This window comes from Podarcis muralis, chromosome 1, assembly GCF_964188315.1.
Source record: "Podarcis muralis chromosome 1, rPodMur119.hap1.1, whole genome shotgun sequence".
Lineage (NCBI taxonomy): Eukaryota > Metazoa > Chordata > Lepidosauria > Squamata > Lacertidae > Podarcis > Podarcis muralis.
In genome coordinates this window covers 106,668,774-106,684,885 of record NC_135655.1, presented here as the reverse complement: position 1 = coordinate 106,684,885, position 16,112 = coordinate 106,668,774, and the positions used below count along the sequence as shown (strand labels likewise).

At 42.3% G+C, this 16,112-nt stretch overlaps 1 protein-coding gene across 7 annotated transcripts in view; it reads right to left on the bottom strand.

Moving 5' to 3' along the window:
* The window catches only part of SLC4A10 (solute carrier family 4 member 10), a 169,967-nt gene that overhangs the window by 43,196 nt on the left and 110,659 nt on the right, over window positions 1-16,112 (bottom strand). For 4 of the 7 annotated variants that reach the window (XM_028747023.2, XM_028747040.2, XM_028747058.2 and 1 more), the window contains 6 exons: window positions 12,728-12,819; window positions 10,189-10,287; window positions 3,642-3,799; window positions 2,505-2,592; window positions 2,039-2,185; window positions 247-347 (listed from right to left, as the gene is read on the bottom strand). In XM_028747023.2, the coding sequence (XP_028602856.2) occupies window positions 247-347; window positions 2,039-2,185; window positions 2,505-2,592; window positions 3,642-3,799; window positions 10,189-10,287; window positions 12,728-12,819 (685 nt within the window). The remainder of the gene's footprint in view (window positions 1-246; window positions 348-2,038; window positions 2,186-2,504; window positions 2,593-3,641; window positions 3,800-10,188; window positions 10,288-12,727; window positions 12,820-16,112) is intronic. The other 3 variants (XM_028747031.2, XM_028747066.2, XM_028747074.2) reach the window with 3 other exon arrangements.

The window sequence follows — 16,112 nt, the reverse complement described above, 5'->3', positions numbered from 1 at the left end:
TCAACTGCTAGGAAGCAAAGTGACCTTGGATTTTTTAAATAAAAAAATCTTTAAAATATTTATAACCCACTTATTAGTTAAGAAAATATGGCATAAACACTATAAAACTCTAAAATAAACTTCAAAATGTTTTTAAAAAAACAATTAAGCCAACCATGTCTTATTAAAAAACAAAAAACCCCACAAATATATTACAATATTTGGTTTGTTGTTGTAGTTTTTTTAAAAAATTGAATTATTACTAACCTTCCAGTACGTTGCAGTTCTGGTCCTGAGTGACCTCCAACTGGTGCAATGTCTCCATGAGGAGCAGTTCCATTTGGCACACCTGGAATCTTACGCTTCTCCTACATGAGAGAAAGAGAGGTGATTTGTGTTTATGTGTGTATGTATGTTTTTACATTTTTCAAATCATGGATTGGGAAAGGAAACTACTTAAGGTCAACTAGCACACTGTGACACTCCTGGTATTCCCTTTGAATTATTCCCTCCACAAGTGATGGAAATCACAGAGAGGTGCTAACTGCCAGCAGCAAATTGACAGACTCAACTTGAACCTGCTAATCAATTAAGAACATTCCTCCTGGCTTCAGCATGAGCCCTGCCACATGGAAATCACCAGTTAGTGTTGGCGCCTGCTCCCTAGAAATACTGGCAGGAGGATTCTAGATGGCAATCTTCCCTCCCATGAGTTTTGAAACCTTATCACCTACTCTGCTCAGGAGAGAACCACAGTTTGGGGAGTTGGTAAAGCACAATGAGGCCCAAGTATGGGAACAGCTTGAGCATGATATTCCTTAACTACTCACCTACTAAGGGCCCAATGACATGTTACCACCATAGATGCAATTGCTGTCACCACCCCACATTTTCTCCCAAGTCTGTCCCCGAAGCATTTGGTTAAAGAAGATGCCTGAGGTGATATCATTATGCTCAATGTTTCGTTCGCGCCCCACAAGACGGGGCTCTGTAAACAAGGGGTGGAAGCATATGTGCTATGTGTGCTGGGGTGGGCGTGGATTCAAAACATTTGCCTCTGTATGGTAAAAAGGGTAACACCAGTAAAAATAAATATAATGGATGCCCTGTTCTGTAAAAGCAGAAATGGTTAGTAAAACACAGGTGGGTAACCTCTAGTCCGAACGCTGAATGGAGCTCCAAGGTCTCTCTTATCAGCCCTCAGGACTCTCCCCAGATACTACCTTTCACCAGGCCTACTCTGTGCCCACCTCAAGTGTTCTTTACTGCTTCAAATGTGTCCTTGAACTGGGATAACTGAAAAGGAGGGATAGAGAAAGAGAGTGCGGGGGCGGGGGGGCGAGAGAGAAGCCTGTGAGTTGTGCATGGGTGGAATGTATCCTACCGCATAGAGTTAAGTCACAGCCATTGTTCCACTCATTTTTTTTGCCAATAGGCACTACCCTACATTGGTGCATGGCCCACAGAAGTCTATCCATGACAGAATGTGGCCCCTGAGCTAACAATGTGCTCCGTTGATTTTATATCAGCTATATAATCCAAAATCCTAATCACCTGTTTGCACAGGATAGGGTTTCCTTTGAATATCTTGAGGAATATTTCAAAAATGTTAAGATAGTGGCGGTGTGTGCAGAAGCGACAATGGAGATATACTATTCTCCATTCTTGTTTCAAAAATGGAATGGTTTTATTGCTTTAGTCCCTGAAATATACTCGGAGTTGAGAATGGATTTCATGCTCTTTATTCAGCTCATAGTGGTGAGGAGGAATGAATGTTCCCCCAAAATATCTGCTTTATATACATTATTTACACAATGGGCTGCACATGAGATTGGCTAATTCCTGGATTCTCCTGTAGGCCAATCAGGTTGTGGATTCACTTCCACCTGGAGCTGGATTGGGTGGCTCCTGCAGACCAATCATACTGTTGCATTTTGGATCCTATTGTTCTAGGACCAATCAGACTGCTGCATTTTGGATCCTATTCAACTCAGTACATAACAGTCCCTTCACATTAAAACAACAACAACAACAACAAAAACATGAAATGTACACAAACCTGAGAGGGAACATTTTTGGGGGGCTCTATACGAATCGTGGGGTCCCATTCTCCAGGAGGGAGAACTGTCACCTGGTCGAGAAACTCATCAATCCCAGCAACCAAATCATTACGATCTTTAGCTTTGTAGGCAACATCATGAAACACCTGTCAGAGACACAAGAAAATACATGAGACTTTTCTTATAAGGAGGGCATATAAAATCCCACACATTCATACAGCTGCTTAAAGCGTGTAACTTACTTCCCTGAAAGTCTTCTATGTACAAAAAATACACTTTAGCATAGTGAACTCTTTGCTTATTATTGAAGTTTGATTTAAGCAGAATGTGAAAGCTGCTACCTACAATTCAAGCAAAGTGCTTTAGGTATACTTGGGAGACAAAAAACATCTCAACACAGGTTTACTTTTAGGTTTAAACAGGTTGTTTCTAAGTAAGCTTTAACTGCGGTTAATAGATAAATACCTCATCTGTCATTAAGGTTCCAATTGACCTGCCAATCTCATGGAACTGTTGGCCTTTTCCTAGAGGTCCCAGAAGAATAAATAAAAATCTACAAACAAATGGAAAGCAAAAATATTCAAAGGACATCCAGTTATGTAGCCCTAACACGTTTAAACTAAAAGTAAGCAAAAAGAAACAACCCCTACAGTGTTTCTAGATAGACTGAATGGATTGTGGCATTTTTAAAAAATAGTGACCTGAAGTGGAAGGATTTCTTTTAAAAACGGATGCACAAAACCAAAGCTTGACCCAAGTGTGTTTTTAGCGAGACAATTAAGCCTGTTCTGAAGTCAAAGGCAGCTCCTATGGGCAGCAAGTTTGGGAGAAGGCCTTAGGCTCGTGTATTTCCTACCAAGGGGTTAGGGGATATTTTCCAGGCGAAGGAATACACTCCCTCATGGGCAGCCTTCCAGACATCACATGTCACTGGTGGATGGTAAAGGTAAAGGGACCCCTGACCATTAGGTCCAGTCGTGACCGACTCTGGGGTTGTGGTGCTCATCTTGCTTTATTGGCCGAGGGAGCCGGCGTACAGCTTCCGGGTCATGTGGCCAGCATGACTAAGCCGCTTCTGGAGAACCAGAGCAATGCACGGAAACGCCATTTACCTTCCCACCAGAGCGGTACCTATTTATCTACTTGCACTTTGATGCGTTTTTGAACTGCTAGGTGGGCAGGAGCAGGGACTGAGCAATGGGAGCTCACCCCATCGCGGGGATTCGAACCGCCGACCTTCTGATCGGCAAGTCCTGGGCACTGTGGTTTAACCCACAGCGCCACCCGCGTTGGAGGCAAAAAAGAAGGGAAGGAAACAACAAATGGGGCTCCTAACTTTCTGCTTCAGGCTACATTTCAGCCATGTTTAAGTTAGGTTTCTAGACGGCTGTCCTCTGTCACGCCCCTCTCTCCATCCAGGCAAGCAACAGCCATAATCACACAGTTTGGCACTTTGTTACTGTGCACATATGGAAATGTGTGGCATATAAAATGATTTAAAGAGGCTTCCGTGCAGCATTTGCAATGCCTATCTAGGTCCTGGTCCTTTGCTTGTTAACTGGGAAATGTGCCTTTCTTTCTCGGCTCTGGTTATAAAATCACCTCGTTGGGATTGGAACTTCTGCTAGTCCCGAAAGCAGCATGGCGGGAGACAACCTAACAAAAGCCACTACAGCACGGTCCAGGAATTCCAGCTCGCCAACCAGAATGTTTGACGCTTCGGCTCCAGGAGGGATCTTTTTCATGAAATGCAGGTCAACCTGATCATGTGTAGAAAAAGGAAGACATCACACAGAGGGGAGCGGAAACTTGTGGGAAGTAACAAGAGACCACAGATAAATGCAAAAACTTGTTTTCTTTCACTTCACTGACACAGTAAGTTTATGGCATCGTTGATCACCAACCACAGACCGACTTAGCAATTGTTGATTAGCATTTATTTATTAGCAATCTCAAATATGTTAACTGCCGTGATCAATCAGTGAAAACTTTGCAGATTCAAAGAGCATTATCAGTTAATCAAGGAAGTCTTTAGCCTTATGAAACAGACGCCTTTTTGTATTCCAAGCATTATTTTTGCTTAATCCAGGGGCAACCCTCCAGATATTGTTGAACTTCAACTTCCATTGGCACCATCCAGCATGGCATGGCATGCCATGGCAAGGGATGCTGCAAGTTGTAGTTCAACATCTGGAGGGACGCAAGACCTCCACCCCTTCTTTACAAAGTTGGTGATTATTTCTTGTTGCTAAAGCACAGCAAATGCTGGACTTGACTTTTAAATATTAAGTTACCTCGTCAAGAAACCTGCTGTCATCATTCCGAAGCCCCAGCAATCACCTAACTACATTTAATGTTAACGAACTGAATACTTGGTTAATCAGCTGATTTTTTTTTCCCGCATGTCAAACTCGTGTCTTAGCATTTGCCTAATGATGCAACAGGAAGTTGGTTAGTAGTCCTTTTGTATTGAACATATGCAATGTGTCTTAATGTATCCTGTCCTATGGCACAAAGAGCAATGTTATCAGGGAAGTCCTGGGTGTAGTTCAGCACAGAGTTAGGCATGTTAAGATTGTTGATTCAATATGTTTAATTCTATGCTGGATTGTGGTCATTGGCTGCAAGTCCCATGGAAATTTGTGAGAATAATTTACAAGTAAATGGGCTTGGGTTTTCAGCTGACGCAATACATGCCAAAGTTACAATGCAATGCACTATCAACTGTTAAATGAACTGTAAAACATCCTGCAAAATGGGACAAGCCTTGGTTTTCCAGGGGCATATTTCAGGAGTGGGGAACCTGCAATCCAACAACACTAGAAGCTCACAAGTAGCACAGGGGCCCATGCCAGGGCCTTTTTAGTGGTGGCTCCATGTCCACAGAATGTCCTCCCCACAGAGATGTGCCTAGTCACATCATTGTTTTCTTAGGAAACTGGTGTAGATGCAGATTTCTGGATGAAGGGAACTGAATCGTTTGATGCTGTAGTTACTTCTTATGAGTTGTAAGCCAATATTTATTTTTAATCTTTTGTGTTATTGTCCCTGTGAAGATGGCACTACTGAATCAGTGGCACATGCCCTTCTGGCTTGCACTCTTTATAAAGACTTGAGGAATGAGATTACCACCCCTCTTTTATTATTCATTCCGGGTCGCCCAACCACTGCCACAGTGTCCTTTCTCTTGGCAGCTCAAGATGAGCAGGTGACAGCAAAGGTTGCAAGGTTTTTAGCTGGGGCAATCAGTGTAAGAGCCACTATCTGACTATTGATTCAAAACCCTAAAATGCATTTTATATAATTGACTTTTTATTTCTGTTCTTTGTATATCGTATTGTTGTTTTATTGCTATGGCCGATGGATGACGCAAATAAAGATCCATTCATTCATTCATGTTGTGTGGCTACAATCTTGTTCTATGTTGCAAACCATTCTGAGGCCTTTAGGCAAAGAGGGGTGTACATGTTTTTAAAAACTCCCTGTGCACTAGCTAGGGCTGATGGGAACTAAGGTACAGCTACATCTGGAACGCCACAGGTTCTCCACCCCAGGTATATTGGTGGGAGTTTTTGCCCAGATTACACTCACTAAAAGAAAACTGTTGTCTTTGGCTTGAATGGTTTTTCTGAAGGTTTCCCCACCCAAAGGCAGAGGAAGTTGCAGGGGAATGTGAGTAAATATGCAGGGAGGGAAGAGGCATGGCTAATGTTCCTGGATCTTCTTCCTCCTAACATCTTCCACAAACTAGCCAGTATAAATTTAATAGAAATAATCAATGGGCAATGGAAATCAGCCAGTGGCATTTCCCTTCCCTGAATGTTTGAGTGTCATCTATAATTTCCCTTGTCTGTCAGCCTTCAGATTTCTTAATGAGCGCCACCAGCATAGTGGATTATATTGGCCACAAGTCTTTGCAATGCTGGGAAGCTGCCAACTGGCAGTCTTTGGTTATCTCTCACCACAAAACATGCTTAGAATCAAGTCTGAAGGAGGATTTTCCACCTATGCAACCTAAGAAGGTAAACTGTAAACAGAGCTCCCTAATTAGCGCTTTCTGAAGGGTAATCAGACTGAGAAATGGAAGAGCTTAGGAACACCTCTTGATCCCTTAACAGTAACTAGGGAAGTGGTTCTGTAACTATGCAGGGATTGACAGTGGTGCATTAGCATTTTTTTTTAAGGAAATAGGGAGGGAGTGGGGAGGAGAGCAGCCGTACTGCACAGCAATTCACTATTATCAGCATTCAAATCCCTGACACTCCAAAGGCCCAAAAAGGTATCTAATCTTTCTACTGAGAAAAAAGGTGAGTGAAGGAAAGAACCCCCATTGATAGGAACTTCTGTGCTGATACTCTGGCAAATACAAATGTAAGGATGATAGGTACCATATTACAGCAATGGCTCTATTATGTCCTAAATTCCTCCTCCGTGTAGCCATAATATAGGTAGTTATGCATAATAGTTGGCAGTTAGGTAAAGGGACCCCTGACCGTTAGGTCCAGTCGCGGATGACTCTGGGGTTGCGGCACTCATCTCGCTTTACTGGCCGAGGGAGCCGGCATACAGTTTCCGGGTGATGTGGCCAGCAAACCAGAGCAGCGCACGGAAACGCCGTTTACCTTCCTTCCCGCCAGAGCGGTACCTATTTATCTACTTGCACTTTGATGTGCTTTCGAACTGCTAGGTTGGCAGGAGCAGGGACCGAGCAATGGGAGCTCACCCGGGGATTCAAACCGCCAACCTTCTGATCAGCAAGCCCTAGGCTCTGTGGTTTAGACCACAGCGCCACCTGCATAGTTATGCCTTAATGGCATATGGCATATGTTCTGGCCATGGTATAGCCCTGTTAACTAGTAATTTAAAATATCAATACTTTCTGGGCAAAGTGGGGGTTTTGTTTGGTTTTTTAAATTTTATTTATACTTTTTAGATACATACATTTCACTGATTTTACAATCATTTTGACATTTTAAAATCTGACTTCCTTTCCCCTCTTTCTGTGGTTCCTTAAATTTATTTTTAATATCTTCTGCATATCCAGATTTACTTAACTTATTTATTTATTTATCATATATATATATATATATATATATATATATATATATATATATATATATATTCTTATGCAGCTGCAGGCTATTACAATAATCCTGCCAGTGTTTTTATCTGTTTAAAATTTATCTGTAAATATTCAATAAACCATTTCCATTCTTTTATAAAAAGTTTATTCTCTTGATTTCTTATTCTTCCAGTAAGTTCCACCATTTCTGGCCAAAGTGTTAACGATAAGATTCGCAAATTACAATTTTGCATTTGCCTATACAGTATTCTAGAATACCTACCTTTCCTTCTCACTCTGATTACAACAGAATTGAAATCAAATTTGACTTTTCAACCAGAATAAATTGGTTTAATAAAAGCTAAAAGTGTAGGCAAACTGTGCATCGATTCTCTATTGCCATTAAAATTCCTGGTTGCTAGAAGGATTCGTTCCTAGTTAGCAAAACTGGTCAAATTATGTAAAGGCTTTAAATATTTTTTCCCCTTTTTGTTTCTTTCATTGATTTTACAGTGGCAACTGTCTGGCGTTTGTAAGCATATTCTATTTGCATTCTCCCTATACTACCTTTCTAAATGTTATGAAGAGGAAAATACAGTGATTCACACAACAACATGTTCAAATTGATATCACAGCTTCATATTTTGAGAATTTCAAATTGCAATACTTTTCCCCATTTGCTTTCCCATTACCAATCTAAACACAAAAACAGTGACCAAATCCAATATAAACTGTTAAAGTGACCATTTTAATGTCTATCTCACTGCCATCTGTCAGCGCCAGTGTGCAGTGTCTTCAATACTGTTTACAAAGTTGCTTTCTTGCAAATGGCTCTGGCACATAGACAGAATTTAAGCGTAATGGAGTTGTCTGTGTCATGAAATCTCTCTCAAAACTTGAACATCTCCCCCACCCCCAAAAATAAGGCCAAACAAAGCCCCTTTTCACTGTTGTGTTGTTTTTTGCCATCTTATATATATATCTCTTATGGGGAAATAATTTTAAGTTTATATATCGATCCAGTACCAAGGAATTATCAAGGATCACTTAAAATTGTGACTACTTTTCAGATAGGGGTTTGCCACAGATGGAGGATAGCATATGTACACGCTTGGAAGGGATTTCAAGTGACTTTTGATTGAAAGGCTCTAATTGAGGACTCGTATACAGTGGGAGTGCTTTTCTGTGGAGGAATTGTGTTCATAGGAACCAACTCCTAGGGAGCGAGGGCCCTTTGCCCTCCCCATAAAATATTTGAGGCCCCCTCAAAAGTTGATGGGCGTTGCCATTCAAATGACGTGTTTGTGCTGTGTCATGTAATTGATTATGTGGAGAGGGGCTTACCTGGGGACACCACCACCCCCCCAATATTTTATTCAAGCTGGCACCCCTGACTATGTGCATGTATATACGATGCATTTCTTCACAGACACACACAGCATGTGCACATGCTCCCCAATTTCCACTGATCGAAATTTCACCAGTCCAAAAAACACAGGGCCTTAAGGAAGCATGTAGAAGCAGACAAATGCATTCTTTATTTTGTGCTTTGGTGCATAGCTGCTTCTGGGGAGGTAGTCAGCTGCTACTGCCCAAGGTGTGCACCACGGGGGAAAGCAGGAAGGACAGCGCAGAAAGAGAATGTGGGTGCATGCAGACCGGAAGGACATTTTTCCTGCCAATTTTTCATGTCCTTTGCCATGTCTGCTGACAACTTTCCATGAAGGAGAATATGGCGCGCGCACGCACACAAGAATTGAATCTGCAGCACCTCCGGCAATTGCAAAAATAACTGGCCAGCAAATGAAGCAATCCCTTGAGAACCCACCCCTGATTACCACATTAATGTTTCCTCAAACATCAATGGAGGCTTATGGTAAGTTATGAAGTATTTGTGACATTTCATTTACAGAGGGGAGGGTGCTTCCATAAAGCATAATGAATCAACAGTGGCCATTAGGCTTTATGACCAGCAAGTGTATTATTATTATTATTATTATTATTATTATTATTATTAGTATTAGTATTAGTATTAGTATTATTATTGCTGCTGCTATTACTACTGCATTTATTGTCACCTTCAGGTGAACCCAAGAACAAAGCTTGGTTGCAGCCCATGGTTTGCCTAAGGGCGAGTCAAACCATGATCCCTGGCTTGGACACACTAAGGCAAACAATGACTGAGCCCATGGCAGCGCAGCAGCAGGGGGATGGAGCACAGGAGCAATCTCCTTTCTAGGAGTATAAATGCTCACATGTTTGAGCTAACCCACGGCTCATCTTAGCGTGACACTTGAAGCAGGTCAGAGTGTGACTAACCCCATAACCTCCATGGCCGAATGGAGATTTGAGCCTGGATCCAACATTCTTCTCACTGCGCAATATTGGCTCGGGAAATGAATGTTCATGAAACTTGAAATTTAAATAAAGGGCTGTTTGCCACCCTCAATGCCCCACGTTTTGTAAGTCCCCACATGCATAGTTATAGTATTCCTGCATGCTGAAAGTCTGAGTTTTGTCAATGCTCTAGAGGAGAAAGGAAGGCAATATCCTTTTTGCATGTCTGTCCAGTGGCCAGTATGTTTGATGGAGGCTCCCCGGAGCCTAAATATCTCTAAATATCTTCCAGAGCATCTATGACTTTCCTTTTTTAAAATTCGCTTTTAATTAGGGTCTCTCATACCTCAAACCTATACACTCTTACCTGTGAGTAAGCCCCACTGTACTCAATGGTACTTACTTCTGAGCAGGCATGTGTAGGCTTGGACTGGAAGGTAATATTTAGTGAGGTTCTCTTTGGGAATCTTGCAGAATGTTTTATATGTTTGTCTGGATTTATTTGTTTGTTTTGCTCCCCGCCCCACAACCGCCTTTGAATGTTCTATATATGTGGGAGCTTATCCTCAGCCTTCAGAGCAGTTGAAGGGTTGTGGGGTATTTGCTTTTTTAAAAAATGTGAATGTTGTGTACAGAATCTGTGCTTTTGCCAACTGCACTGACATAGCATGGTTTTGAACCCAGTATGGACATTTAGAAATAGACTCTGCTCGCAATCACCGTAGAAAGATAGCCAGAGTAGGTCCTCACCTCTCTCTCTCTCTCTTCCTGATGCAGGTGTCCTTTTTCATGTCTTTGTTTCATCCCAAATAGACTACTGTTATGCCCTTTTTGTTGGTCTCCTAGTCCCTGCACGCACAATTAACAGACTTCAGCTGGTACAAAAAGCTGCTTCTCATATTCTGTCTGGCACCAGATGGAGCAAGCACATAACTAGTTTCTGGCTCGGTTACACTGACTGGATGTCACATTCAACAACGGATTCAAAGCACTGCTCGCATCAATTCCCTTAGAAGAGAATCATGGTTGGGAAAAATATATCCTGCTACCAGTCTGCGTTCACCCCAAGCTATGGTCAACTGAGGCCAACCAGTGTGGCTGTAGCTGTCAAACCTATATCTCATGCAAATGTGCTTTCAGGGCACCTTTGTAGTGAAAACTGTCCACTCCAAAAATACATGGCAAGGGTTCTCAATCAGGCAAGCACTAGGTCTCCACTTTTTCCCCCTGGTGCTCTTTCAACAGCCAATGCTGTGATGCATTCATTGCAGTAAGCAACGAAATATCACGGCATGGCGCAGGAGCTAAGATTTAGCTTGCGGTCTAAAACCTGGCTGTGATTTTGCAATCACCTGGCTTGTAGGCAAGCAGGCTAAGAAATCAAGATTGTAGCCTGATGCACAGATCTACCGGAAAAAAACCAAATGTAATCCAGAATCCATTTTACTCCAGAGCTGTGTACCAAAGGCAAAGTGATTGCCCCAGCATAAGTAGTAACAGATTAGGTCTAAAACTACAGAGGATTCCTCGCCATCACACACAATTTAACAACATGGGACTGGCTTCAACAGCCACTCTTGCCTCTGAAAATGCCAAGACTAAAAACTCGGGGGGGGGGGGGCTTGGCTATGATTGTAAAGGTAAAGGGACCCCTGACCATTAGGTCCAGTCGTGACCAACTCTGGGGTTGCGGCGCTCATCTCGCTTTATTGGCCGAGGGTACAGCTTCCGGGTCATGTGGCCAGCACGACTAAGCTGCTTCTGGTGAACCAGAGAAGCACATGGAAACGCCGTTTACCTTCCCGCCGGAGCGGTACCTATTTATCTACTTGCACTTTGATGTGCTTTTGAACTGCTAGGTGGGCAGGAGCAGGGACTGAGCAATGGGAGCTCACCCTGTCACGGAGATTTGAACCGCCGACCTTCTGATCACCAAGTCCTAGGCTGTGTGGTTTAACCCACAACGCCACCCATGTCCCTGGCTATGATTGTAGGGCAGTACAAATGTTCATATAAATTTCAGCATTGAAATAATGAATCATGGAGTCCTGGGGGCAGCCAGGAAATGCGGCTCTCTAAACCAGGAACTGGATCCAGCTGGTGGGCCAGATCCTTACCTCTCCCACCACTTGGTGGACAATCCCTTGCCAATCACCCAATGTCACAGTGATGTCAGGTGACCCACTTTTACATGATGGTGTGCACAGAAGTCCATGTGTAGCCCTATGCAAGCCCCAAAGATCAGCTGTGAGGTAAAATGCTGAGATCTGCAGGGGCTGCTGACTGATGGCACCTGCACACTCCTTTTCACCCAGTGGTGTCTTTTACCTGCCCCACATTTGGCAACAGAGTGTGGGGCAGGTGGGTGAACCAAATGGCAAGACCTGGTGGACCTTTTCAGACCTGCAGACTGGAGTTTCTAAACAAAGAATCCCATTGTGATGGATTCCACTTTCTTTCATAGGCTAGCTAGTCCTAGACACACTAAGTTTCTTGGGCTTCATCCCAAGAAAGAAGTGGCAGAAGCCACTTTTGAAGGTAAGGAACATAGGAATCTGCCTTATACCATTAGGCCACCTAGATTGTTATTGTCTATGCTGACTTGCAATGGCTGTGCAGGATTTGAGACAGAGGTCTTCCCCAGCCCTCCATGGAGATGCCCAAGGTTGAACCTGAGACCTTCTATGTGGAAAGCTACATGTTCTACCAGAGCTACAGGCCACTCAGTAACAACAGGGCAGCCAATGAGAAGAAAGTGGAAGTCTAGTGCAAGAACCTTGACCAAAGAGCCCCCAGGATTCCACTGCCACAAGACTAGTTGGATCTTTAGCTCTTGGAAATGTAGGGCTTACTTCTGGGGTTGCAGGTATTCATGGGAAGGGCGAATGCATGCATCTGGACGATGCTGCAGAAAGATGTTCTGAGTCTCTCTCTTGGAGCTCTTTCCCCCTATTCCATTGTCAGAGATGCGACTGGCCTGAGAGCATTCCCTTGTTGCTGATTTCTCACGGGCCCTCAAAAAATCTTCAAACTCAGACACTAAACAGTCTCTTCTAAAGTTTCATGATGTCTTCACAGTGGTATGCAATGAAATGACCCAACATTTTCAAGGGGAAAAAATAGTTTACTTTAAATTATTAAACATCCCCCCCTTTTATTCTAAGTAAAATGTGTGTGGTATGAAACAATGACTGGCAACAACTCATAACACTGAGATGAGACATGCTTTATTGAACACACCTAAACTACATCCTTACCATCCAAAGATTCAAGACGGTAAAAGTCTTACCTTGCTGAAATCAACGCTGCTGTTTTCTCTGCTCACGTCATTTTTTGTTTCAATGCTGGCTGGTGCAGACTGTGGGGAAACAAGCTGACCTGCTGGAAAAAATTGTTATTACAGAATACTAACAATTATCTGTATTATTAACAAATAAAAATGAAAGAGGTGTTTAAGAGTATCACGTACGCTTCATATTCTAGGCATGTGAAACATGGAGTCAAAAGCCGAATGCCTTTTTCTCATGCCATGTTCTCAACCCAAATTGCTTGTAGGAGCAGGAGCAATACATATTTTCCCCACTATCCCAAATGTTTTCAAAACAATGTGGACCAACTGAGATAATCTAGCTGTGCATTGTTATCAGGGCATCTAGCTGGCCACTGTCAGAGGGCATACTTTGAGCCCTCTGAAATTATTTACAGATCCTGCAGACCAATGCTATGCATGTTTCATTGGAAAAGAAGGCTCCACTGTGATTGATGGCGTTTACTCCCTAATAAGTGTGTTTGGGATTGCAGCCTTAAACTGTTTAATAGTCATGCTTTCTCCACCGAAGGACTCTGGGAACTGTAGTTCTGTGGGGGTATGTGCAGGGCTGTCTTCAACAACTTGGTGGCCTCCCATATAAAAGGTAAAAGGTAAAGGTACCCCTGCCCGTACGGGCCAGTCTTGACAGACTCTAGGGTTATGCGCTCATCTCACTCTAGAGGCCGGGAGCCAGCGCTGTCCACAGACACTTCCGGGTCACATGGCCAGCGTGACAAAGCTACTCTGGCGAGCCAGAGCCACACACGGAAACGCCGTTTACCTTCCCGCTAGTAAGTTGTCCCTATTTATCTACTTGCACCCATGGGTGCTTTCGAACTGCTAGGTTGGCAGGCGCTGGGACTGAGCAACGGGAGCGCACCCTGCCGCGGGGATTCAAACCGCCGACCATGCGATCGGCAAGTCCTAGGCGCTGAGGTTTAACCCACAGCGCCACCCGCGTCCCTGGCCTCCCGTATAAAATGAACTAAAAGCCAGCATAACTGCAGTGTTGCAAACAGGTGGGAACTGCACCCCAAAACATGCAGAGGGCACCAGGTTGCCAAAGCCTGGAGTAAGCTGTAACCAAACTATAATGCCCAGGAACCTTTGGAAGAAACCATGATAGTTCAATTGATATAAAACTGATGCAAGTTTATACAGTGTTAAGATACAAGATTTATTGTACGAACCACCCTGCATTTTTATTTAACCTAAATGTGTTTTTTTTAAAAAATATAAAGAACATAAAAATAAATCATACCAACACAACAGTGATTTCTACCATCTGAACAGAAATGTGTTAAGACTCTGTATGTCTCTCTCGTTTGTGTATATAAAAAAAGAGTCGAACTAAGCTGGAATAGCTATTAATAGCATTCTGGCAGAAATCCTGAAGATCAAGTGATTGACTAGATTAACAATGAAAAACATCATGCTGGAAGAAACGGATGTGAAAACATGAATGAACATTTGAATTGGCCTAAAGCTCATGCAAGATAGTTTTGTAGTACACTACCTCTGAACCTTCAAGGAGCTTAGAGAACCCAAAGATTAGAAGATGAGGGAGGTAGAGAGATGAGATGAGCCTGTTAGAAGACAGATACAACAAAGACAGACCAAAATAAAGAAAAGTGAAGATGACTGACACAACAGCAGAGTTTAGATAACATACAGTTAGTTATTCATGGGCACAAACAAGAACATAGGGAGAAGAAAGGGTTCACTATGAGGTGAAGGTGATCAAGAGATACGTGACCTTTATTTCAAGATACTGAACTACAAGTATTTTTTTTAAAAAAAAGAACAAAAGCAGTAAAATAGAAAAGGATGAATGTACAAGGGGGTGGGGGTGGGAAATAGGCAGCTAAAGACTCACTACAATGAGAGGAGAGATGCCAGACTTGATCAGATGTTGCAAACATGAAATGGCCTTAAACATTGAAAGAATGCAGGACAGCAATCTTAAACAGAGATTCTAGATAGATAACATGTGACTGTTGAGTTCTAAGAAGAGATCTGCTGGAGCTGGAGCCACACAAGATGTCCTGAAAACCCTAGATGGGTGGACTATGGTTACTCGTTACCACTCTGCACATGCTCAGTGGCACATTATTACTTCAGCTATTCATCAACTATTGAACACAGTTTCTGGGAATCAATTCTCATAAGCTTTCGGCCCATTTAAAGTCAGTGTCCTAGCACAAATCCCATTTCTTTCACTGGTATATGTTCTAGCTCAGCACTTTGTGGAGACTGGACTGCAAGTCGACTATTGGTGGTGACTGATACCAAATTGAAAATATGAATCCCAAAGAAAGAAAGACTCAATGGCTAAAACATTACAAATAAATAAAATAAACAAAAGATGACCAATATAAGAAATTTAGATCCTCAAAACGAGCAAGACTTGAGATCATGAAACATTACCTCCTAAACCTAAGTTATGTAGTGCTTATTATATATATTGGCCGTGGCCATTTATTTGAGGGTGCCTCATGGTCTCAAACATTAGCAAGGCTTTTAGGCTTCTTTGAAAACAAAACTACACTAGTTTTTTTAAATGCTTCCTAAAATGGAATAAATCTAACTAATTCTCACTGAGGCTGTCAAACTGTATCAAACTTGCAGCACTTCAGATTGCAGGGAGCGGCTCACAAGATTCCCCCAAAATAATAATAATAAATCAAGCACGTCAAGAAAAAAATCTAGACTAGAACGTTTCTCCTTTATATCTAGTTTTCTGTGTGCAGGAAATTTTTTTATATGGAAGAGCACTGAATCATATAAGCCCCATACCAGCAGTCCAAAATAGTATAGTTCAGACAAAGGCATAGCACTTCAGTATAAGTAAGTTTTTAAGCAATCAGCAGTTGATAATATGTAAGCAAGGCACAATGGCAAGCTTCAGCATTTTGGAAATAGCATCAACTGAAGCCCAGAGTACTTTCACTTTAAAGAAGGGTCATACCTGCTTCTATTTCCGAATGCAATCTTAGAATCTGTGCTTTACATTGCTGGAAGCTTCAAAAATGCCCTCCCAGATCCAGGCTTTTGCTGTCTAAATTCATTCATCTAGTGCCCTAGCAAGTCTGCCCTGCCCATTACTTGTAACACTTCCTACATGTGCTTAATTTTTCAGAGAATCTTTTTTTTAAAAAAAATGTATCATTGGAAATAATTACCCTTAATGAGTAGGAATTTGAAACATCAATGGAATCATCTCTTGACTTGTGTTATAATTTGCAATTGCATTAAAGCCTAATCACATACTTTATGAAGGCTTGATGTATCCTTATGGAACACAGAATATGAATATACAGTACCTGTTTTGATCTTACTCACACACCATTGCCACTGTCAAAAA